The sequence below is a fragment of the Salmo trutta genome, chromosome 33, assembly GCF_901001165.1.
Source record: "Salmo trutta chromosome 33, fSalTru1.1, whole genome shotgun sequence".
Lineage (NCBI taxonomy): Eukaryota > Metazoa > Chordata > Actinopteri > Salmoniformes > Salmonidae > Salmo > Salmo trutta.
The window spans coordinates 2,066,044-2,092,700 of record NC_042989.1 but is presented as its reverse complement, the minus strand read 5'-3'; the positions used below and the strand labels follow the sequence as shown (position 1 = coordinate 2,092,700).

The following is a 26,657-nucleotide window of genomic DNA, read 5'->3' as shown; positions in this document are numbered from 1 at the left end:
AAAGAGAAAGAGGACGAGAGAGAGAGAGGACTAAAGAGAAAGAGGGCTAGAGAGAGAGGGGGATAAAGAGAAAGAGGACGAGAGAGAGAGAGGACTAAAGAGAAAGAGGGCTAGAGAGAGAGGGGGATAAAGAGAAAGAGGACGAGAGAGAGAGAGGACTAAAGAGAAAGAGGGCTAGAGAGAGAGGGGGATAAAGAGAAAGAGGACGAGAGAGAGAGAGGACTAAAGAGAAAGAGGGCTAGAGAGAGAGGGGGATAAAGAGAAAGAGGACGAGAGAGAGAGAGGACTAAAGAGAAAGAGGGCTAGAGAGAGAGGGGGCTAAAGAGAAAGAGGACGAGAGAGAGAGAGGACTAAAGAGAAAGAGGGCTAGAGAGAGAGAGGACTAAAGAGAAAGAGGGCTAGAGAGAAAGAGGACGAGAGAGAGAGAGGACTAAAGAGAAAGAGGGCTAGAGAGAGGGGGCTAAAGAGAAAGAGGACGAGAGAGAGAGAGGACTAAAGAGAAAGAGGGCTAGAGAGAGAGGGGGATAAAGAGAAAGAGGACGAGAGAGAGAGAGGACTAAAGAGAAAGAGGGCTAGAGAGAGAGGGGGATAAAGAGAAAGAGGACGAGAGAGAGAGAGGACTAAAGAGAAAGAGGGCTAGAGAGAGAGGGGGCTAAAGAGAGAGGGGGCGAGAGAGAGAGAGGACTAAAGAGAAAGAGGGCTAGAGAGAGAGGGGGATAAAGAGAAAGAGGACGAGAGAGAGAGAGGACTAAAGAGAAAGAGGGCTAGAGAGAGAGGGGGCTAAAGAGAGAGAGGGCGAGAGAGAGAGAGACGACTAAAGAGAAAGAGGGCTAGAGAGAGAGGGGGCTAAAGAGAAAGAGGACGAGAGAGAGAGAGGACTAAAGAGAAAGAGGGCTAGAGAGAGAGGGGGCTAAAGAGAGAGAGGGCGAGAGAGGCCTAGAGAGAGAGGGCTAGAGAGAGAGAGGGCTAAAGAGAAAGAGGGCGAGAGAGAGATGTAGCTTCAGGCACTGGAATGTCCCAGATGAACTGCCTTGGATCTTGGGGTTTGAGTTTTTCGCACACACCTTGTGAGGGGTGTGTGTGTGTGGGTGGGGGGGGGGGGGTTCTACAAGTGACTTCAGCTATTGTACAAGTAAAAAATCAGTTATACGGATAAAAAAAGTTGTTGTCTAGCCCTGCACACACACACAAATTCAGAATATACCCTCTTACCCAGTCAGCATTTTGCTGTAATGGAATAACTGCTGTGGCGCTGTCGGAGAAGGGTGCAGAGCTCCCCTATAATTGCAAAAATAGCTGCACACTTCTAAGTTCCCACACGCTCCCACCAAAACACACCAGCACTATACAGCCCAGTAATTAAATAGTATCAGAGGACCAATAGAGTCCTATTGACACCCTTCTCTCTCCCTTTCTTCCCTCCTCTCCAAACTCACTCCCTTTTCCCCCTCTCCTCTTCCCGTTTCTCCACATCCCGTTTCTCCTCATCCCCCTTTCCCCAGCGGATGGCTCCACCACAGAGCTATTACTGCCAATCAGCTAATGCACCTGATGGCTTTGAAGAAGACTCTCTACAATTAGCAGCTATTAACACTGGGTCCCTAATCCGAGCCAGCAACATGGCAAAGCACAGGAGAGAGGAGAGGGGAGGAGAGTGGGTCTTTTTCGCTGTACAGTTTTTTCTCCATCTTTTCTCTAGTCTTTTTGTCTTTTGACCCTGTGTTTGCTTCTCTTGCTTTATGTCTTTTTCCCCTTCAATAAATTATATTAAGAGCTGCTTTAAGATTACGCAGAGAGAGAGATGAATTAATAGTCTACTCATAAGGGAATTGCGTCTGTGGTTGCTTAAGGTTAGGGTAAAGAAATTACGGTTCGAGTTTAGGGCTCGGGGTTTAGGTTTTAAGAACAAGTTCATTTAGGTCAAAAGTGTAACTCACCATGGCCACCCCTTAGCGAGGCTGGCGAGCGGTAGATAGAGATGGGTGCAGATGAGTGATGCCGCGTCCCGTGGAGGTGATGCTCCGGGTGGGTATAGGACGTAGCCTGCTCCTGAGGTCCGGCGGCAGCCACGCTGTTATCCTGCCTCCCCCTGGGAGAAGAGCTCCACACAGACCCAGCTATACATCCCAGAGTCAGAGACCACATCCAGGGGCTCAGGCGCAGGCGGAGAGGACTGGGGTGGTGGTACATACCCCCTTCCCCGGAGCCCAGCGACAGCGCGAAACCGGCGGGACGAAGCATGATCCAAGCCCGAAGGACTGACAACAGATGTACGGCACGGGGGAAACTCTACTGAGACCAGGCTCATGATGGACACATCCCCATACTAGGACCACTACGAACCCACGTCCACCTGGTTTAGCTCCTGTACCCGTATTCAGGTCCGGCTTCAGTTTCAGCTAAACCCACAGCACTCCAGCTCAGAGTCGTTCCGGGGGAGAGGAGTCAGAGGATCTCTATATTGCTTTTACACCCCTTACACTGACGTTGTGCCCTGACGGAAAGCAATCGGAGGTTTCAATCTCCTACAGAATTTCCCAGACGAACAGCAAACTTAAGCTCAAACTAGAGAGCTATTCTCATGTTCTAAATTGTCCAAAGGGAAAGAAACATTGGGTGTCTCTTTCGCGCTCTCACAATCTTCACGCTCGTTGCCACTTTGCCCTGAAGGTAAAGCAAAATTAAGTGTTTTCTCTTTCTCGCGCTTCACTTTTCCTCGAAGGAAAGGAAATCGGATGACTTTCTTTCTCTCCCTCTCTGGACCTTTGTGCGTCGTCGTGTACAGCTCCCGCTGCTCTTCTGGCTGAGAGCGTATCCCCTGCGCTCGTTCACTCGCTCGCTTGCTCACTCCCTCGCTCTCTGATGTGGCGCACTCTGCGTGTGTCTAGAGCAGCTATCAGTCGCACATGGCAGAGCGCCGCTTGTCCCTCTCTCTCTCTATCACGCGCACACACGCACAATCAGCACAGATGAAGAGGAAAAATATAACCACCTGGTTTATCACCACTCATCCACATCGGTATAGAAGAAATAACCACAAATAACCACTGTTTTGAAAGCAAAAAAGCACATCTATCACCTAACATAAATACCACTTTCTCACTGTTGGCTCTGTGGTTCTGTGGCGCCCTGGTCCACTGTAGCGCTCCAAATGTGCTGCAGTATAGACACCATGGGCAGAAAATAAATCCCCTTTCTTTTCTCTTCTCTCCTGTGTGTCTCAGTGTCTCATACTCCTCTCTGGGGGGGGGAGGAGTGGGGGGGAGGGGTCCTGGTGATTCCACTCACCCCCTCTGTCTCAGGCTCAGCACCTGAACACAGCCTCCTGCTCTGAAAGAGAGAAGAAGGGATCCTAATCGGATCCTTCACTGGATACAGCAGGCGACACCACTGAGAGCATGAGTGAGAGAAGGGAGGTGCACAGGCAGACAGAGTGAGAGGAGGGGAGAGAGAGAGAGAGAGAGAGAAAGAGAGAGAGAGAGAGAGAGAAAGAGAAAGAGGGAGGGAGGCTCAGGTGAAACAACGCAGTGGGAATGGGATGGGTGGGTTCAAGAGGGTGGGTGGGGGGTGCAGAAGGAGAAAAAAACAAAATGGGCCAGCTTAATGCAAATCCTCATAGAAAGCAGAGGAGGGGTGGGGGTGGAGGGGACTGCTGCAGAGAAGGGCAACTAGCGATGTTCAGGGGAGGGAGACAGAGTGAGAGGGAAAGAGATATGGAGAGAGAGGAGTGAGACAAAGTGGGAGAGAGGAGGATGAGACAGGGAAAAAAGAGAGGGAGGAATAGAGAGAGAATACTGGAAAAGTGGTAGAGAAAGAGAGAGAGATAGGTAAAAGAGAGAGAGAGAAACAGAACTAAAAGCTGAGTGTGGATATGCGCTGCCAGCTCAGCCATCGACAGAATCGGAATCAAATCGCTGTCTCCAGCCACGTCCCGCGCGATGGCAAACCAAAACTGACAAGGGAATATTCTAATGGAAAAGCTTTTGATCCTCCCTGCTTTTCCGCAGTTCTGTTCCCCTCTGATCGCATTAGGAAACCAGCGGCTCCCACCACGCTTCCCAAAATAGGAAATTAGGGAACACTAACGAGCTTAAGGTGCATGAGAACCAATGATGTTTCCACCCGTAATAGAACAAGGCTCTCGGAATCAAATTAGGACAATGCATTTCGGTGCTATTTCCAACCATCCATTTGTGACTTTACCAAAGGAACTATTTGGAAGTGTAATGTTGATGCATGACATGGGAAATCAGATTAGGTCCTGGAACTACGTTTTTAATGTAAGCTCGCACCCACGATGATCTAATTCTCTTCATTTTAACATTTCAAAAATAAATGTAACTAAGACCTGACACATGCATTGTAGTCTATGCATAATTCAGACATTTCTTGCATTTCAAAATGAAATAGCTTTACAAACAAAATGCCAGGGAGTTCAGACCTCCTCTGTTAATCTATGGTTCTATCAGGCAGAATCAGAATACAGTGTGTGTGTGTGTGTGTGTGTGTGTGTGTATTAGCGTGCATGTACTGTACCTATCTATCCATGGGCCAATGTGGAGCGCTGGCTGCATGCAAATCTCGGCTTAATGGACATTCAAATTCCGAGGAGGGACTCCTGGTCTTTGGCTCTGGGTTTGATTATCTCTGTCTGTGCTCTACATCTCAAACAGAGAACTTGTCCACTATCGGGAATATCAAGAGTGCTCTGAGTAATCTCTGAGTAATGTCTTGTCTTTCCTCTCCTCCCTTTGCATTCAACGAGAGTCAATATTAAACAATTAACAGAAACTGTCTAAGTCCAGTGACTGCTTGGTGTTCCTCTAGCCCAGTGTTTCTCAACTCCATTCCTCCAGTACCCCCAACAGAACACATTTATGTTGTAGCCTCGGACAAACTCACCTACTTCAACTCATTGAGGGCTTAATAATTAGTTGACAAGTTGTCCGGGGCTACAACAAAAATGTGCAGTGTTGGGGCTCTCGATGGACTGGAGTTGGGAAACATTGTTATAGACAGCCAATTGACTCCATATTGCTTAGATGAAAAGCAGGTTTCCAGTATGTGTTGCTACCTGCTTATGGAGTCTCTTCATAACTTCATACTAACCCGGCGTGATAACAATTATTCATGCAGGTCCTCATAAAGAGAGTAGAAAGAAACGAGAGAAGAAAAATTGCATGTGTAAAGGGGGTTGAAAACCAATAACTGTATAGGTTAAGTATCAAGAAAAAAAACCCCTCAGAGCTGGAAAGGTGCTCGTTTATCACAACTGCTATTTTTCTGTCCCATTAAATTCAGACACAACTCTTTTGTCAAATACATTTGGCCCAAGGCAATACTAGAGGACAGGTTTTTCCAATGTTGGTACACAGAGAGGATATTTTTGGGGGGGATTGTTTATAATGAGTCGAAAACATGATTTATGTATCACAATGATAATCATGGGAATGATTGTCATTTCAGCTAGTGCATACAATCTACTAATGGAACATATAAATCAATCATTTGCATCCAGTGGTACAAATAGCTTTAATGTAGCTAGCATGAATATGTTCTTCTCATCCATCAACCATTTTCTTTATGTGGTATATACATTATACACTCAATATGCAACATATAAATATGTTTTCCTATCTCTCTGACAAACATGTAGAAACACACACACAAAATGTCGGTTTATTTGCAGTTTTTAAATAACTAATTGAATTTGTCCAACTCATCATAGATAAGCGCAGGAAATGTGGTAATTAACTACAATGACCAGAATCCATTGGACCTGTGGGCCAGCAGACAAATATGGAGAGGAAGAGCGATACTGATACACGAGAGGGATAGAGAGCAGTTGTATCCCTGAAATTTCTGAGTTTGATATATTATTTTACTACACTGATTCCACAATTGAAAGTGAGTATATCATAAATCTCTTTATTTTATTAGGAACATTTTTCATACACAAATCAAAATGTATGAAGAAAAAGCCCCTTTTCTTATTTTTTTTAAATCTGATTTGGAAAACTACTTTGAGTCATTAAATCGTACACAAAACAAAAGGTCCAAAAAATGTATTCGCTACATGTCTGTATTTGAATTGATATAGTGTGTATTTGTGTGTTTTTTTTTGCTTTTTTTCTCCTCTTATTTCTTTGTGGAATCCCTCTGGCTGTTATGTTTATGGTTTGCATGTTACTGTTTAATAAAATGTTTAAAAAAATCTCTACCAAGGGGCCAGCGTTCTGGTCTAGAAGCATGATTTCAACTGTTCCTACAGTATTGCTTCGGTACTGCAGTTTAATTTACACCCGGCCCAGAAAGACAATTTCCATAGACAGCCACATAGAGGAGACAGATTAGAAAATTCCTAATAAGACACTTCAGTCGTCACTTTTGTGCAGAAAAAAATCGCAGAGGCAGATTTTTTCTATCACTCACAGCCGAAGTTATTAACATTTTAAATGTATCCAATGTCTGCCATGTTTTTTTCCTGACATGATGACGTCGGCGCGGCTTGAGCTGCTCCCTGTGCACGCGCAATGAGTGCTAATGCACATGTCATGTCGGTCCATAAATCAGCGTATGCGAACGTGAGTTGATTACCTTGAAAACAACAGTCAGATTATCTTGGACGCAGTCTACAGTTCTTTATACCTCAGTGATCGCTACATAACAATACATCTAATTGATTGATAGTTGTTATTTAGCCGTGTTAAAAGTATGCCTTATCTACTTTGAAGAACTACTGAAATAGTGATTTTGTCAGACAGCAGGCAGCTAGCCAGCTAGGCTAGCCTACCAGAGATATGTGTATCTTTCAAATGGAGGAAAATAGTTGATTGTTTGAGACTTTTGAAATGATTAGACTCTTGCAGTTTTGAATTCCCCGCCATGGTCACTTGACAATGAATCCCATTACCGGGATAAGATCCCCAAGAGGTTTTAAAATACAACAAATCTAAAACAAAATATAATTTTTTTGATTCTTATTCAAAAACCGAAACCAAACCACCCTCAAAAAACACTAATCGCTCAGCACTAACACACACAAACACACACACACACACACACACACACACACACACACACACACACACACACACACACACACACACACACACACACACACACACACACACACACACACACACACACACACACACACACACACGCTTCTCATGTCATAGCAGGACACTTCACATCTCAAGTGACAACAGTAGTTAGTCAGTCACTACACACACACACACACACAAACACCTAAACGAGTGTGGCTAAGGCCTTCCTGCCAAACTTGCCACCCAGCGTGCAATGTACCCCTAACAGGAACTGTCACCATCTCCCTCCCCTCAATGCAATCCACCACCAATTGAAGGGAAACACATGAATCACTTTAAATGTAGTCATGAAATATTAAACAACACTAGCCTAACTGTAACTTATCCAGGTAACAAAACAGTTTCACCACTTTTCATCCCGTCACTGGCAGAAGCACAGGTTTGGAGACTAAATATAGCATAACATTAATTCTGATTTCTCTGTTAATGTGCAGGAATCTGCAAAGACAGTTCAAAATATTATGACCAAGTCCTAAAGACATACTTTTCATGATGTCATGGGAAAGACGTCATGTTCCGGTTGCTTAAAATACGTTTACAAACCATCCAATTACATCCAGCGTATAACCTGACCATGACGTCACAAAGTACATTATAATGACGTCACTGAAACCAATGTTGCCTTCTGGGGAAGTGCTATGTCAGATGTGATTGCGTAAAGCAGATAAAACATGCGTCTCCTCATGAATGGAGAGAGGAGATGGACGTGGTAAGGGCTGGAGAGGCTGATCTGTATGCATGAGAGACTGTTTGCTTCAGCTGGCCTGTCTTTGGTTTTGTTTTGCGCCTGAGGGGAAAGACTGGCATTTGAACTACATGCTGGATACATTACAGGAGAGAGCTATGGTCAGCAGCATGCCAAGATACCGCTTCCAGTTTCACACCGTGTCAATCTCTTGACTACACAGTCCGCTCTATGGAAAGGAGACAGAGCGTGTGAATGGCAGACTACATTTGTTTGACTGACCTACATTTCTTAAACTCTGTCCATTAAAGTTGATAGCACAAGCAGTAGTTATGGCTCAGTGCAGTCAAAATGCATTTTTTTTCTGTGTTTGGTATCATATAGTACAACAGCTGATAAAACTAACACTCTAAATGTGTGGAATAATTTGATCAGTGTTATTTCCTGATAGTTGTTGGTTGAAAATACAATCTACACAGGACATTCTAATCAGGAGGTTTGCATGGGCGGGAGTTTCGGCTTTTCATGGTGACATCACCATGCAGTAACTTGTAAAAAACTGAAATTACTTATGAACATAAGTATTAAGACCTTTAGCTATGAAACTCAAAATTGAGCTCAGGTGCATCCATTGATCATCCTTGGGATGTTTAAACAACTTGATTGGAGTCCACCTATGGTAAATTAAATTGATTGGACATGAGTTGGAAAGGCACACACCTGTCTATATAAGGTTCCACAGTTGACAGTGCATGTCAGAGCAAAAACCAAGCCATGTGGTCGAAGGAATTGTCCGTAGAGTTGCAAGACAAGATTGTGTCAAGGCACAGATCTGGGGAAGGGTACAAAAACATTTCTCCAGCATTGAAGGTCCCCAAGAACACAGTGGCCTCCATCAATCTTAGACCATGAGAAACAAGATTGTCTGGTCTGATGAAACCAAGATTTAACTATTTGGCCTGAGTGCCAAGCGTCATGTCTGGAGGAAAACTGGCACCATCCCTACGGTGAAGCATGGTGGTGGCAGCATCATGTTGTGGGATGTTTTTCAGCGGCAGGGACTGGGAGACTAGTCGGGATCGAGGGAAAGATGAACGGAGAAAAGTACAGAGAGATCCTTGATGAAAACCTGCTCCAGAGTGCTGAGGACCTCAGCTGGGGCGAAAGTTCACCTTCCAACAGAACAACACTAAGCACACAGCCAAGACAACACAGGAGTGACATCGGGACAAGTTTCTGAATGACCTTGAGTCGCCCAGCCCGAGCTCGGACTTGAGCTCCTCATCCAACCTGACTGAGTTTGAGAGGATCTACAGAGAAGAATGGGAGAAACTCCCCAAATACAGGTGTGCCAAGCTTGTAGCGTCATACCCAAGAAGACTTGAGGCTGTAATCGCTGTCAAAGGTGCTTCAACAAAGTACTGAGTAAAGGGTCTGAATACGTATGTAAATTTGATATTTCAGATTTGTTATACATTTGTAAAAATGGCGAAAAAATAGTTTTTGCTTTGTCATTATGGGGTATTGTTTGTAGATTGAGTGAAAACAATATTTAATACATTTTAGAATAAGGCTGTAACATAACAAAATGTGGAAAATGTCAACGGGTCTGAATACTTCCCGAATGCACTGTATACCACTCCCAGACAGTTCTTGCAAAATTCTTGCTTGAGAAATAGTTTTTATCTAAAAAAAAGCTATTTTTTACAGTAAGGTACTTAATTGACACCCAGAAATGGTTTCATATTGATATAAACATGGCTGCATTGGGCCTTTAAATATGTAGTGTAACTAACCTTGGGGTGCACCAAAGTTAATGTCTTGTTTCATTGGGGAAAGGGATAGAACCGACCTTGGTTGAATTAGATGATACAAACCACAAGCAACACGAGTTAATTCCAATATTTACACGTTTCTATTAAATATTTTAATGAATATGCGTTAGTTTTCTTGTGCACGTACATACATGACCGTTTTTGTTTGTGTGTATGTATATGTGTGCGTGTTCATGCATGCATTCAGATTTGTGCGTTTGTCTATGTAGATATAATTACAGTATGTTATCTATATGTTACCCACATAAATACATCTTAGCTGACACTACTGCTGAATCCATCACCAGCCAGTGTACTGTATTAACAGTTGAGCCAATAAGGGGAATTACAGCAAATCAATAGCACACAGCCTGCTTATCACTAAAGGAAGGCTTTAGTGCCACGATCATAGAAGAGGAGAGATCAAGGAGGATCGTTAGCTCAAAGACCGGCGTGTTTGTTTACTGCTCGCACAGGCAAACATGCATACGCGAGCGTCACACACACACACCTGCTTCCCCCGTCACCGCTGTGTGTGCAGAGTATGCAGAAAATACATACATTATACTGTAGGCCTACTGCTATTTCTTTACAGTCCAGCCAATAACTTAGACCATCCTGAATGTTAGAACATCCTGACAATGTTCATTTCCTCTGTTCCCTGCCTCTGTCTGTCTGCCTAGTCTATCACAGTGTTCATAATGAGAAATGAATATGGCAGTGACAGTATGCAGATCTGTTAGCAACTAATAGAAGCCATGTATCCTGGTGGGAGAGAAATGACAGTGTCGCACCGGCTGCAAAGCCTATCATCTTTTAATGTCATCGCACAGGACATCATCTGATTCCTCTAATACATGATTCAAGAAGAAATGCATGTCACTTTTCAGAATATTTGAAATATAGAATTTGGAATGTAGATTTTAGAATACAGGACATGGAATGTGGACTTTAACTGTTTTAAATCAGGGAAAACAGGGATTTATTGTGTTAATGAACCAATTTGAATTAATTACAATTCAGGCTTTCGTCGCTATCACATGTATTTATTAAAAAACATTAACATGATTTTTTTACCTTGCCAGTGTTATAAACCTCACTTAATTCTCTATGCCTCCATTTTCTTGTTTATTTCTTTGCATGTATGTCTCCCCTTCATATGTTTCATTTTTGTTTGATCCACATGTTTCTCCAATACTTCCTCTATTCTGGAATGTGTTTTGAGGGTGTGGGCTCTGCTTGATGGACGTGAATTACACACATACTAATAAACATCAATACACCACAAAGCGTACCTAATTAAAATCTATTTATGTTAGTGTCTTTGAGTATTTAAACAACTAAGATAGAGCTGCTGTAGAAATCTAGCTGAGGATTTCATTGTACTGCATTCTAGTCTAGGTTTGGGCTTGGGTATACATCCACTTGCTTAATGGGTAAAAAAAATAGTTCAAGTCTAACATATTTTTATTGTTGTTTTTTTTGTTGCTCTAAAAGCAGCAAACATAATCACCCTCTCACATATGCATGCTCCAATCTCTCCAGTACTTATTATTTTACTGTGAAACAGACAGAATTATGCCATACTTGTTTCCTGGGACCAAAAAAAAGACCATAAAAGAAAATGACTTAGTGGATGATTGCCTTCAGTGTTTTCCACCTGCTTAAAAGGCAATAACGTTGGTGATATATCCCCTGCTCTGCAACGCTATGCTTCCAGGCAGGTGTTCTGACGATTTGACTAAAAGAAAACAGATGAAAATTAATCTTCAGGAGAAGTGCATTCAGGAGTAATGGGCGGGCTTTATAACTAAACTGGTTAATCAATTTTACACCTCACAGAGGCAGGGGCGTTCTCCGAACATTTTTCACATTGAAATCACGTCAGGACGAGAGTTGCAAAAAAGGAACACATTCATATTTTTTTCCTTCATTATTGCTCTCTTCCAACGTGTAGGGACGTTATTTTCAGGAAGGAAATACCGTACGAGACAGTATATATTTTTTCTTGCATATAATATTCTCATGGTACAAAAAAGTATATTCAAGACAGAAAGTGACAACACTTTCCAAAAAGCCTGCAGGTATAATACCACTGTACTGTCTCTTAGTGTCTCTGTGGAACAGTAGGTCTTAACAGAGTTCAAATACATCATCTTACATTATACATCATGTGCACTACCGTTCAAAAGTTTGGTCACTTAGAAATGTCCTTGTTTTTGAAAGAAAAGCAATTTTTTGTCATTTAAAATAACATCAAATTGATCAGAAATACAGTGTAGACATTGTTAATGTTGTAAATTACTTGTGGCTGGAAATGGCTGATTTTTTATGGTATTTCTATATAGAGGCACACAGGCCCATTATCAGCAACCATCACTCCTGTGTTCCAATGGCACGTTGTGTTAGCTAATCTAAGTTTACCATTTTAAAAGGCAAATTGATCATTATAAAACCCTTTTGCAATATGTTTGCACAGCTGAAAATGGTTGTTCTGATTACAAAAAGCAATACAACTGGCCTTCTTTAGACTAGTTCAGTATCTGGAGCATCAGCATTTGTGGGTTCAATTACAGGCTCAAAATGGCCAGAAACAAAGAACTTACTTCTGATAATCATCAGTCTATTCTTGTTCTGAGAAATGAAGGCTATTCCATGCGAGAAATTGCCAAGAAACTGGTACAACGCTGTGGACTACTCCCTTCAAGAACAGCGCAAACTGTCTCTAACCAGAATAGAAAGAGGAGTGGGAGGCCACGGTGCACAACTGAGCAAGAGGACAAGTACATTAGAGTGTCTAGTTTGACAAACAGATGCCTCACAAGTCCTCAACTGGCAGCTTAATTAAATAGTACCCACAAAACACCAGTCTCAACGTTAACAGTGAAGAGGCGATTCCGGAATGCTGGCCTTCTAGGCAGAGTTCCTCTGTCCAGTGTCTGTGCCAGCATCGTGGAGTCGCCTCTTCACTGTTGATGTTGAGACTGGTGTTTTGCGGGTAATATTTAATTAAGCTGCCAGCTGAGGACTTTTGAGGCGTCTGTTTCTCAAACTAGACACAAAAGAAGGACCTTTCTAAGTTACGCCAATCTTTTGAACGGTAGTTTATATACAGTGCCGTTGGAAAGTATTCAGACCAATTTACTTTTCTAAATTTTCTTACGTTACAGCCTCATTCTTTAATTGATTAAATAAATAAAAATCCTCAGAAATCTACACACAATACCCCATATGACAAAGCAAAAACAAGTTTGTAGAAATGTTTGCAAATATATTAAAAATAAAAAACAGAAATACCTTATTTACATAAGTATTCAGACCCTTTGCAATGAGACTCAAAATTGAGCTCAGGTGCATCCTGTTTCCATTGATGATCCTTGAGATGTTTCTACAACTTGATTGGAGTCCACCTGTGGTAAATTCAATTAATTTGACATGATTTGGAAAGGCACATACCTGTCTATATAAGGTCCCACAGTTGACATCGCATGTCAGAGAAAAAACTAAGCCAAGAGGTCGAATGAATTGTCAGTAGAGCTGCGAGACAGAATTGTGTCAAGGCACAGATCTGGGGAAGGGTACCAACACATTTCTCCAGCATTGAAGGTCCCCAAGAACACAGTGGCCTCCATCATTCTTAAATGGAAGAATTTTGGAACCACCAAGACTCTTCCTAGATCTGGCCACCTGGCCAAACTGAGCAATCGGGGGAGAGAAGGGACTTGGTCAGGGAGGTGACCAAGAACCCAATGGTCACTCTGACAGAGCTCTAGAGTTCCTCTGTGGAGATGGGAGAACCTTCCAAAAGCACAACCGTCTCTGCAGCACTCCAACAATCAGGCCTTTATGGTAGTGGCCAGACGGAAGCCAATCCTCAGCAAAAGGCACATGACAGCCCGCTTGGAGTTTTCCAAAAGGCACCTAAAGACTCTCAGACCAGTAGAAACAAGATTGTCTGGTCTGATGAAAACAAGATTGAACTCTTTGGCCTGGATGCCAAGCTTCACGTCTGGAGGAAACCTGACACCATCCCTACAGTGAAGCATGGTGGTGGCAGCATCATGTTGTGGAGATGTTTTTCATCAGCAGGGACTGGGAGACTAGTTAGGATCGAGGCAAAGATGAACGCAGAAAAGTACATAGAGATCCTTGATGAAAACCTGATCCAGAGCGCTCAGGACCCCAGGCTGGGGAGAATGTTCAGCTTCCAACAGGACAATGACCCTAAGCACACAGCCAAGACAACGCTGGAGTGGCTTCGGGACAAGTCTTTGAAGGTCCTTGAGTGGCCCAGCCAGAGCATGGACATGAACATGATCGAACATCTCTGAAGGAACCTAAAAATAGCTGTGCAGCAACGCTCCCCATCCAACCTGACAGAACTTGAGAGGATCTGCAGAAAAGAATGGGAGAAACTCCCCAAATACAGGTGTTCCAAGCTTGTAGCGTCATACCCAAGAAGAATCGAGGCTGTAATTGATGCCAACGGTGCTTCAACAAAGTACTGAGTAAAGGGTCTGAATACTTATGTAAATGTGATATCAGTTTTTATTTGTAATAAATTAGCAAAAATGTCTAAAAACCAATTTTTGCTTTGCCATGATGGGGTATTATGTGTAGATTGATGAGGGGAAAAAACTATTTCATCAATATTAGAATAAGGCTGTAACGTAACAAAATGTGGAAAATGCATGGGGTCTGAATACTTTCCGGCACTGATCAGTGAGAATTGGATTTGAGCTGACAAGAATCTCTCTCTGTTTTACAACGTCTGTGTGGCTGTGGATTTACAATGATAGGGTGGGACTTTTTAAAATCAAATCTGATTGACAGGAGCGTGTAAGGGAAGGGTTGCACTAACCGAACAATGACATGCTTCAAACCGATCCATTTTTTTTACCTCATAAAAAATGACAACCATGTTCCTTCAGTCTGCCCCTTTGCCCAAACCCTGGCAACAGCATCGAGAGCTTGGAACTATACGGTTCTACAGTATCTGCAAAAAGATGATTCTGAGATAAGTGGCTTTAAAGTTCCAACCCCTCATTGGATTGAATGGTGTCAGCAGTTTCGATCTTGTATTCTTTTGAACTTAACAACATGAATTGGGGGTATTTAGAGTACTATATAGGTAGACAAAATTGAACAGAACAAGGCTATATCATTAACTCAATTTTGACAAAAATGCTGATAGAACCTTATAGTCCAAAGCTATCGAGCGCCGAAATCCAATTTGAGGCTGCGATCACGTCTCTTGTCACGCTGCTTCCTCAGAAGTTGAGCAATTTGACCTGATCAAAAGCGGGGAGACAAGTATAAACAAGAAATAATTTCCAATTTTCAGTTATCACTCTCCCAGTGTTGCCGATTGCCAATTGTGCAAGGGACTCTTCCTGTTTAGGTCTGATGCTGCTCCTCTCTCTCTTTGTTGAGGTTTCTGTCAGCAAGACGGCATTTGGAAGAAAGGAAAAAAAGAAAGAAAGTTAGGAACATGAATCAAAGGGAAGCAGGAAGTTTGTCGGTGGTGGTGCGACAGGCTGATACAATTATCAGCTGTGTGCAATGCTCTGAGAAGCACGTAACCACGGGAACACTAATTAGCATTCTGTTTGTGAAGTTCCCCCGGCTTCCGCTCAGCATCTAATTGAAGCGCTCAACGATCATTATTAATTTGTGTCTAATTGGGGTTGTTACATATTGATTTTGGGGAGAAAACATCTCAATAACAGAGGAGTAGTCTGGAGTTCATCGTAGATGCTGCCGGATGGTCGGAAGGCGAGGAAAGGACATTTAACAGCAAGGATAGACTGTTGTCCTTTGGGGTTATGGATTTGCACGTTTTTTTGTGAAACTGGTTGGTGTTGTAGAGAGAAAGGTTGCCTGGTTTTTCTAAGCAGCCATATTCAACGTGCAAAGGATATTGGAATTCAACAATTAATTTGCCAATCGTGAACATCAAACAAAGATGACTCCAACAAACCTTCAAGGATACACATCTCTGAGGACACATCATTGTGATGTAGTTTATTACAAAATCATGGCTTTTGTCATGTCGCATACTTTAAGGGGTGACTTTCTAAGACATTGCAATGGCGGCTATGTCCGCGCTGTATGTAGCACAGAGGCGAATTGGGAAGGACAGTGAGGAACACAATCGCCAGGACCAAGACATGGAGAATAAAAAAAGTGAAGAGAAAAATCGAACAGGATCACACCGTCAGAGGCAGAGCAGCCCCTTAAGGAATACCAAAGAGAGAGAAAATAGGTTTGCGGCCTATTTTTTATTAGATTGTAATACCTCTCTCACTCTCTCTCTCGCCTCTGTCTTTCCCTATTATCCTCTCTCTGTCTCTCACCATCTCTTTCTCTCTCTATCTGACTGTAGAGCTTTGGGGGCCAAAGACACAATCGCGAGTGCGAGAGAAAGAACCATGTTATCGTCTCTTGCGGTATCAAAGGTCGTCATATTTCATCATGCCATAAGACAAGAGAGATATCTATCTCCCTTTCAAGTGTAAACACACACCGTGGAGCCAGGAGTGAAACCTGCAAACAAAGGCAAGTCTCTGTGGGCAATAACATCTGCTATCTCCTTTGAGATGGAGTACTGCGATAACAAAGTATTCTAATTGATTTCTCTGCCTCCTCTTGTCTCCTGGTGCATGGTAATTGAATAGGCCGTTACTGTAAGAGATTAGTTTTGGCCTTGGGCTGTTCAAAGAACTGGGGTTTAAGGTATAGGCATGGCAACACGCAGTCTGCAGTCAATCCCTGATGTATCGTTACGCACAATTGGACTTTATTGTTTAAACTTCCTAATGCTAAAATCTGTCATTTACAGTATGTCACAGGTAAACATCATGTTCAGGTCTGCAACAACTGTAATTCCGGGGCAGATTTTATGAAGATTTTTCAAGGTGATTATTGCTCCATTCATACTAATTTTCCAAAACAGATCATCGTGTGAGAAGCTGCCTTTTATAAAACCGTGGGTAAATAAAAACCAATGTCAAACGTTTGCAGAGAACACAGCAAACGCTGATGAAGAAGGCTACTAGATGGAATATCAGCCATAGCCTGCTGTAGAGTTTGTCCAACCAGTACTGTAGTACTTGATAGATACAAAATGAATAAGATACAGTACGCTCAATGATTGATGTTTCCGGACATAAAAAGCCAGTGTACAGTATGAAATGTACACTGCGAGCTCAGCAGCGGCTAGCTAGCAATATATAAACACCACAGGGAGATTTTCAACAGAACTGAACAGAGTGAGCCTCTTTGTATCTTTGACATTTTGTCTGAGTGTGTTGGACAGCTTCCAGTAAAATGACCCAGGATGAAAGGAAGATGGATGCCGCTGATAGTGGGCTATCAGTCCGCCCGCCCATCACTGTGCCTGGGCACATTCATCACCCGCTCCCACTGTTTGTTCCCCGGCCCACATTAAGGGCCCTTACATTTGAATCCTCTTGATCTAAATAGAAATTGATTTATTGTCGTCGGTGGCAGGCTCCGGTGCTCGTGTCTGACTTTGGAAATTTGTTCTGGCAGTGCTCCTGCTTTTTCTCCTGCCGTCGTTCTCTTCCTAGAACTCCGAACGCTAACTAGGAAGTGGGAAGCTTGGGAGCAGATAGGCGGCGGTGGAGGCAGTGTTGCGTGTGTTTGAACCGCATTGCTGTCGTTGAAGATGTCGCCTCATTTAGACTCTGATGTATGAACTCTACATTTGATGTGACAGATTGAGGTTCTGTATGTATTGTGTCTAAATGTATATGGGGGAAACAGCAGTAGGATATTCCCCAGCAGGGGCTACAAGGCATTATAAACGGCCAGATCCAGGGAATAACTAAATATAACATGACGGACAACTGGAATTAACAATAAATCTCATCTAGGGTTTGGGTACCATTTTGTGGACACCGTACTTCAAGATTCAAATCAGGTTAAGAAGCTAAAAAGCTGTTTACAATGACCTTTTCAATGGTAGTACTGGACTGACACACACCAAAAGTGTCAAAATTGTTGTCAGACCTTTACTGCCTTAACGATTGCAGTTACAACGCACGCATGCACCCACCCACCCACCCACCCACCCACACACCCACACACACACACACACACACACACACACACACACACACACACACACACACACACACACACACACACACAGCTTAGAGGGCAGAGGATGCTGGCTGGTGCAGAGCTGAGAGGTTGAACATTGACGTGGCTCTGTGCCCTGATGGTTACAGCGTGGGGTAATAGAGCCCAGTGATTCACTCTACTCACCTCCACATAAACACTTCTAATATCCATGGATGATTTGCAGTTTGGAATGACACATTAACAGATGACACACATAGCCATGAGCGTGCACAGGATACGTAGGCTTGGTACTGTATCAATGGTCAAAATACATACAAAAATGAAAGGATCTGGTTTGTGAATGGTCTTTTCACAGTATTAAAGTATTTTTCATAGCAAAATAAAAGCCTACAGTGGACTGAGTAGGTGTACTGTTAGACACCTTTGTGTGAACTCAGGGTCCTGAAGTGACCATGCTACCCCCCTGTGAACTTAACAAAGCCAAATGACATGGTGCTGTAAAATGACAAAATGGACTTAATGGAAATAATAGACCGATTTACCTGTTTCAGCCTGCAGAGCAAGAGGAAACCACTACTTCATAATTTAATTTCCCCCTCCTTTTTTCCTTTTCAGAGAACATTACTCAAAAGAGTTTTAAATTAAAGTGAAATGAGTGCTAGCTATATCACAGTTCTGCAGGCCCTGGCACTTTTCTGGCGGATTCTTTGAGATTGCCATGGAAACGGCCCTATCATCGTCATGGCTACCTTCTGCCGCTTCATGTCATTTTCCAACGTGTGAGGAGCACTGATAGTGCCCAATCAATAGCCGGGGAAAAGAAGGGGGGAACAAACGGAGGGGGGACCCTCATCTTTCTGCAGGGAAGTGTCTGGCACCTGGGCCCGCAAGCTGTGGGAATGGATGAGACAGGAGGCAGGGGAGAGAGAGAGAAAGAGAGAGAGTGTGAGAGAGGGAGATTGAAAGAGTGAAGGAGGGCGAGAGAGATGGAAAGAGAGAGAGGGGCAGAGAGGGGTTGTGTGTGTGTGTGTCAGAGAGAGAGAGGGGTAAATAAGATGGGTAAAGAGGGAACCATGCTTTCACACCTTGAAGGCACTGACACCATGAGGCCATTCTGTATGCGGTGTCAGCTGTGTGTCTGATGGGTGAGAGTATCGTAGACAGGAAATAAAGAAAAATGTCCTACTCTTCAAACTGATTCAAAGCTCGCAATTCGGCACTGCTGCAACCTCTCTCTCTCTCTCTCTCTCTCTTTCTTAACTCTCTCTCTCTTCTCTCTCTCCTCTCTCTCTCTTTTAACTCTCTCTGTCTCTCCTCTCTCAACTCTCTCTGTCTGCTTTGCACCTGAATATTTCAATCCTCCAGCTCACATATGCAGCGAAGAAAGCATGTTGACTCTGTTCTATTCCAATTGCCGTGAACTTTCTCTTTGCCCTCTACTTACTAATCAAGCCTCATCCACATTGTTGCAAATCGACTGGGAAAGAAGCTGCCTTCATCAGTGGTTAATAAATTATATCCTCACTATGTTGCTACATCGCTGCATCCTTATCACTTTATTTCACAATAGTGTTCTTCTTAACTACAAAAACACAACTGCACATGTACCTACATTTTCGAAGCACGTCTGCTGTTAGGATGGTCAGAGACACAGTACATCATAGTACATCATTACAACAACGACTGATTTCCACTGAGTCCACTCCTAGCTTACATTAACACCAATGTCTTTCAACTCTGCTTCACCTAGACTGAGAGGCACATACGTAAAAGGGCGAAAGTCAAAACCAGCGATTAGTTGTGTGCACATCCTGGGTATTTGCCGGGAGTGATTTTCCTGGTATGCACTCCTGTGTTGTCCCAGTGGGATAGTTTATTTCTATCTACCCACATTGCTACCCTAAACATCTCTTTTGTTAGGTTCTGTTACCCATCCTTCGAGTGGCGAGGTTAACCATCCATTTCACATGACAAGAGGAAAGAGAGTACTTTACACTGACGGTTTTGATTGAACAGTAGTGATGGACAAGGTAAAAGAGAGAGAAGTCCAGCTACTCTTTGAAGTTACTTTGTTTAGCTGAAATACAGTAATTCCCTTTCCTAAAACAAATTGGACACACAAACTAATTGGAATGTCTTATTATTCCCCGGTACCTCTCAGACCCCAGTCGGGTTCTGAAAATGGTACCGCCCATATCAGACACCCTCTTAACACTACAACCGCTAAAGCAGTCATTTTGACTGGTCATGAATTCAATGTTTTTATTACTCCTCCATCCCCCCCCCTTCCATCCTTGGCTTTTCCTAAATAAATCTATATAACACACTGTCATTGTTAGAATCGTAATATCACAAACAGAACTGGAGTTATAATCAGTTTTAGGAGGGCATGTCATTTTTAAAAATAGATTTCCGCATTGCCCCTCCTTCTCCCAGCAGTAGGGCCTGCTCTGCTCATTCTTCAGACAGTTGAAAGTGCAGTGCCCAGCTCATAATCACCCCGACAATTGCCTCCCACTGAACCTAAACTACACCGAAACTAATTTCACACACATAACAACAGATGAAATAAACGAAGAAGGGGTGGGTTGATGAGCCAGGGGAAGCGAACGATGCATAATTATGTAATCACCAATTGTGAACGAAGAACAGGGCGGGCCATTCTATTGATCCATTCTAATTCTAGTTGTAATCTTAAAATGGTATGTACCCTATATCAGTTCACCGAATCAAAACAGTCTTATCAGTCTACTCTGGTATACTTGGAGTAGGCTACACAGGGAGCACGTGGGTAACTGTACATGCTGAACGGCTTTTCATATCTGGCAAAAGATACAGATCGGGAAACAGGTGAGCGAGTGTACGAGTGAACTGATATAGTGGTGATGTGGTGATGAGGCTTGTGGAACTTTGTTGGCAAGAGTAGAAATGTCACCATGGACAATTTCTTCACAGTCACTGGCGAACAAGTTCCTTGCAAAGAAAACAAGTCTGGCCGGTATCATGAACAAAGTGAGATGGGTGATCCTTCACGCTGTGCAAAATAAGGCACCTGCACAGCCACTGTACTCCACAACGGTGCTGAAGAATGACAAAACAATGGGGACACAATAAAGAGAAAACCGGAGACTATTACGCACTACAACCAAATAAAGGTATGTCAAAGTGTGTCAAACAAGTGAAAGTTACCAAGATGTGTGTCAACTGTTAGGACAAGGGATAACAGCCAAATGAAATTCAACTGATGCTATTGCGTGAAGACTCACACAAGCACTTGCTGATACTAATTTACTATTTTTGACTACTGTCATATCAACAATTGTCATTATTGCGTTTGTGCTGAGCTTCACAATTTATCAAGGCCACTTGGCGATTATAATGATGTTTAGGCTACTGATATGTGATGGTGCCGGTTGGGTTGGCTGCCGTCTTATCGTCTCTTAACTAACCATGCTATTTTGTTTGTTTGTTCGCACTTGTTGCTGCTACTGTCTCTTATGACTGAAAAGAGCTTTCGGACATCAGAACTGAGATTACTCACCTCAGATTAGACAAAGAGTTTTTCTTCAATGAGTCGGAGGGTAGGGATATACTACAGACACCTGACCAGGCCCAAATCCCTATCATTCACTGGAGAAGGAAACAGAGATTTCACGGAAGGATCAGGCGATGAGTGGCTAATCTGCCTTTGCCTTCCGTCCTGGTAGCTAACGTTCAATCACTGGAAAATAAAAGGGATGAACTGAAAGCACATATATCCAAACCAACGGGACATTCAAAACTGTAATATCTTATGTTTCACTGAGTCGTGGCTGAATGACAACATTGAGAACACACAGCTGGCAGGTTATACACTATCGGCAGGATAGAACAGCAGCATCTGGTAAGACATGGGGCGGGGGCCTATGCATATATGTAAACAACAGCTGGTGTACGATATCTAAGGAAGTCTCAAGGTTTTGCTCGCCTGAGGTTGAGTATCTCATGATAAGCTGTAGACCACACTATCTACCAAGAGAGATTTCATCCGTATTTTTCATAGCTGGCGCTCCTAGTGGCCGGGGAAATCAGTTTTAAATCAGTTTTACTTACATTCAATCCGCATGTTAAATGTGCAACCAGAGGGAAAAACATTCTAGAGCACATTCACTCCACACACAGAGACGCGTACAAAACTCTCTCTCACCCTCCATTTGGCAAATCTGACTATTTATTCTATCCTCTTGATTCCTGCTTACAAACCAAAAATAAAGCAGGAAGCACCAGTAGCTTGATCTATAAAAAAGTGGTCAGATGAAGCAGAAGCTAAACTACAGGGCGGTTTTGCTAGCACAGACTGGAATATGTTCCTGGATTCTTCTGATGGCATTGAGGACTACACCACATCAGTCACTGGCTTCATCAATAAGTGCATCAAGGACGTCATCCCCACAGTGACTGTACGTACATAACCCAACCCCAACCAGAAGCGATGGATTACAGGCAACACTCACACTGAGCTAAAGGGTAGAGCTGCCGCTTTCAAGGAGTGGGACTCTAACCTGGAAGCTTATAAGAAATCCCGCTATTCCTTCCGGCGAACCATCAAACAGGCAAAGCGTCAATATAGGACTAAGATCGAATCGTACTACACCGGCTCTGATGCTTGTCGGTTGTGGCAGGGCTTGCAAACTATTAAAGACTACAAAGGGAAGCACAGCCGAGAGCTGGCAAGTGACACAAGCCTACCAGATGAGCTAAATAACTTCTATGCTCGCTTCGAGGCAAGTAACACTGAAACATGTATGAGAGAATCAGCTGTTCCAGACGACTGTGTGATCACGCTCTCCGCAGCCGATGTGAGTAAGAACTTTAACCTCTTGACGGTCGCCTAGGATAGGGGGCTCTACAGCGATTACATTTTTTTATTTTATTTTAAACGGCCTCCTACTCAAACTCAGAAGCTAGGATATGCATATAATTAATACTTGTGGATAGAAAACACCCTAAAGTTTCTAAAACTGTTTGAATGGTGTCTGTGAGTATAACAGAACTCATATGGCAGTCAAAACCCCGAGACCGATCGTAACAGGATGTGGAATTCTGAATTGCGGACTCAACTTCATCACTTTGCCTATAAATCACACCGTGAGCAATGGTTCATTGAGCACTTCCTATTGCTTCCACTAGATGTCCCCAGTCTTTACAAAGTGGTTTGAGTCTCCTACTGTGAAAACTGACTGAATGAGACGCTGTGGAAAGTGGTCACATGAGGAGGGCCATCACCATTATGACGCCGGCGCCCCTGGCTACCCTCCCCTTTCGAAACGTTTTGAAAGACAATGCAATCGTCCCCCTTGAATCTTATTGGAGCTCTGGTTGAAAAAGGCCCTAAAGATTTATGTTATACAACGTTTGACATGCTTGAACGAACCTAAATAAAAAAAAAGCATTTTATTGAAAGAGGAGTCCTGCGGCCGACGGATGTTTTGGAGCAGCCTTCAGAACGCGCTAACAAGAACAAGCTATTGGGACGTAAAGGATTAACTTTTTCGAACGAAAATACATTTGTTGTGGACCTGGGATTCCTGGAAGTGCTTTCTGATGAAGATAATCAAAGGTAAGGGATTATTGACAATAGTATACAAGACTAGATTTGATATGCGATTGTTCCAAGATGGCGCTGACCTGTAACGGTAGCCTATTGTTCTGAGTATCGCATCCCCTTTTATCGCAAAGTGTGATTACCCAGTAAAGTTATTTTTAAATCTGGCATTACAGGTGCTTTCAAGAGATATTCATCTATAAATCTTAGAATGACAATATTACATTTTAAAAATGTTTTCGAATAGTAATTTAGTCAATTGTAGCGCTGTTTCACCGGATGCATTTGAGGGAAAATAGTTAGTCTGTTTTTATATATAAATATGAACTTTATCGAACAAAAGAATGCATGTATTGTGTAACATGATGTCCTAGGAGTGTCATCTGATGAAGATTGTCAAAGGTTAGTGCTGCATTTAGCTGTTTTTTGGTTATTTGTGATGCATGTGGTTGGTCGGAAAATGGCTATGTGGCTACTTTTACGATATACTCCTCTAACATAATCTAATGTTTTGCTTTTGCTGTAAAGCCTTTTTGAAATCGGACAATGTGGTTCGATTCAGGAGAGGTGTATCTATAAAACGATATAACATAGTCCTATATTTGAAAAAATAATAATATTACATTTTGTTATGCTAATGGCGATAGGATTTTTCGCTGGATGTCGAGCCCGACCAGGGGTTAAACAGGTCAACATTCACAAGGCCGCAGGGCGAGATGGATTACCAGTAAGTGTACTCCGAGCATGCGCTGACCAACTGGCAAGTGTCTTCACTGACATTTTCAACCTCTCCCTGTCTAAGTCTGTAATAGCAAGATGTTTCAAGCAGACCACCATAGTCCCTCTGCCCAAGAACACTAAGGTAACCTGTCTAAATGACTACAGACCGTAGCACTCATGTCTGTAGCCATGAAATGCTTTGAAAGGCTGGTCATGGCTCACATCAACACCATTATCCCAGAAACCCTAGACCCACTCCAATTTCCCTCCTGCACCAACAGATCCACAGATGATGCAATTTCTATTGCACTCCACACTGACATTTCACACCTGGACAAAAGGAACACCTAAGTGAGAATGCTATTCATTCACTACAGCTCAGCGTTCAACACCATTGTGCCCTCAAAGCTCATCACTAAGCTAAGGACCCTGGGACTAAACACCTCCCTCTGCAACTGGATCCTGGACTTCCTGACAGGCCGCCCCCAGGTGGTAAGGGTAGGCAACAACACATCCGCCACGCTGATCCTCAAAACGGGGGCCCCTCAGGAGTGCGTGCTCAGTCCCCTCCTGTACTCCCTGTTCACTCATGACTGCACGGCTAGGCAAGACTCATCATTAAGATTGCTGATGACACAACAGTGGTAGGCCTGATCACCGACAACGATGAGACAGCCTATAGGGAGGAGGTCAGAGACCTGACCATGTGGTGCAAGGACAACAACCTCTCCCTCAAGATGATCAAGACAAAGATGATTGGGGACTACAGGAAAAGGAGGACCGAGCACGCCCCCAATTCTCATCGACGGGGCTGCAGTGGAGCAGGGCAAGATCTTCAAGTTCCTTGGCGTCCACACTAACATGGTCCAAGCACACCAAGACAGTCGTGAAGAGAGCACGACAAAACCCATTCCCCCTCATGAGACTAAAAAGATTTGGCATGGGTCCTCAGATCCTCAAAAGGTTTTACAGCTGCACCATCGAGAGCATCCTGACTGGTTGCATCACTGCCTGGTATGGCAACTGCTCGGCTTCTGACTGCAAGGCACTACAGAGGGTAGTGCGTACAGCCCAGTACATCACCGGGGCCAAGCTTCCTGCCATCCAGGACCTCTATATCAGGCGGTGTCAGAGTAAGGCCCTAAAAATTGTCAAAGACTCCAGCCACCCTAGTCATAGACTGTTCTCTCTGCTTCTGCACTGCAAATGGTACCGGAGCTTCAAGTCTAGGTCCAAGAGGCTTCTAAACAGCTTCTACCCCCAAGCTATAAGACTCCTGAACATCTAATCAAATGGCTACCTAGACTATTTGCATTGCCCCCCCTCCGCTGCTGCTACTCTCTGTAATTTATCTATGCATAGTCACTTTAATAACTCTACCTACATGTACATATTACCTCAATTACCTCGACACCGGTGCCCCCGCACATTGACTCTGTACCGGTACCCCCTGTATATAGCCCCGCTATTGTTATTTACTACTGCTCTTTAATTATTTGTTATTCTTATCTCTTACTTTTTTGGGGGGTATTTTCTTAAAACTGCATTGTTGGTTTAGGGCTTGTAAGTAAGCATTTCACTCTAAGGTCTACACCTGTTGTATTCGGCGCATGTGACAATGTCACGTCCTGACCAGCAGAGGGAGTAATTGTATTAGTTTTGGTCAGGACGTGGCAGAGGGTTTGTGTTTTTGTATGTATTTCTACGTTCTGTCTAGTTTAGTTTTTCTATGTTTAGGTTTGGGTGTTGGACTCTCAATTGGAGGCAGGTGTTTCTAGTTGCCTCTGTTTGAGAGTCCTATAATTAGGTGTGTGTTTGGTTTGGGTTTTGTGGGTAGTTGTTTTTGCATTGCTTTTAGTATCGCCTGCAAGACTGTTGTACTGTCGTGTTTTTTTCGTGTTCACTAAATAAATAACAATGATGAGCACGCTGCACCTTGGTCCATTCCTGACGACAGATGTGACAGACAAATACAATTTGATTTGATGTTTTCATAATTTGACCGCGTGTCACGGGCGTTGTAGTGATTGGACCAAAATGCAGCGGGAATGTGTATGCTCATTTTCTTCTTTATTAAATAAAAGAACACTGAACAAAAAGCACGACGAAAACAGTCCTGTCAGGCACACAGCTAAACAAGAAACAACTACCCACAAAACCCATAGAAAAACACCTCTACTAAATAGCACCTTCAATTAGAGGCAACGAGGAACAGCTGCCTCCAATTGAAGGTCAAAACAATAAACTAAACATAGAAATAGAATAACTAGAAAATAGAACATAGAAATACAAAACATAGAACACTACCCAAAACCCTGACAACACAAAACAAACACACCCCTGCCACGACGTGACACCGCCTGTCTTGACTGTGCGTCTTGGTGGTTGGGTTATTATTATTTTGGGGTTGTTATAAAAAGAAGCTATTACCATGTTTTGAAACATAATCTTTCTGTTTAATAGTTGTAACAAAGGCACTCCACTAATAAAATTGATTGAACACTTGAATTTCTGTGTTGTTGGTGTTTTTTTGTTTTTACATATTGCCTACAGTAACATAAACTAATGAAGATGCTATTGTGTTACTGATAAGGGAATTTATATGTTTAAAGTATTGACTAAAGGATTCCACCCTG

General features: G+C 43.1%; 1 protein-coding gene across 16 annotated transcripts in view; it reads right to left on the bottom strand.

Moving 5' to 3' along the window:
- The window catches only part of nrxn3a (neurexin 3a), a 437,173-nt gene that overhangs the window by 192,903 nt on the left and 217,613 nt on the right, over positions 1–26,657 (bottom strand). For 2 of the 16 annotated variants that reach the window (XM_029729386.1, XM_029729381.1), the window contains exon 1: positions 1,938–3,110. The exons of 13 other annotated variants lie outside the window; for them this stretch is intronic. In XM_029729386.1, the coding sequence (XP_029585246.1) occupies positions 1,938–2,241 (304 nt within the window). In that variant the 5' untranslated portion in view covers positions 2,242–3,110. Of the gene's footprint in view, positions 1–1,937; positions 3,111–26,657 lie in introns of those variants that run through there. One more of the 16 variants, XM_029729380.1, reaches the window with a different exon arrangement.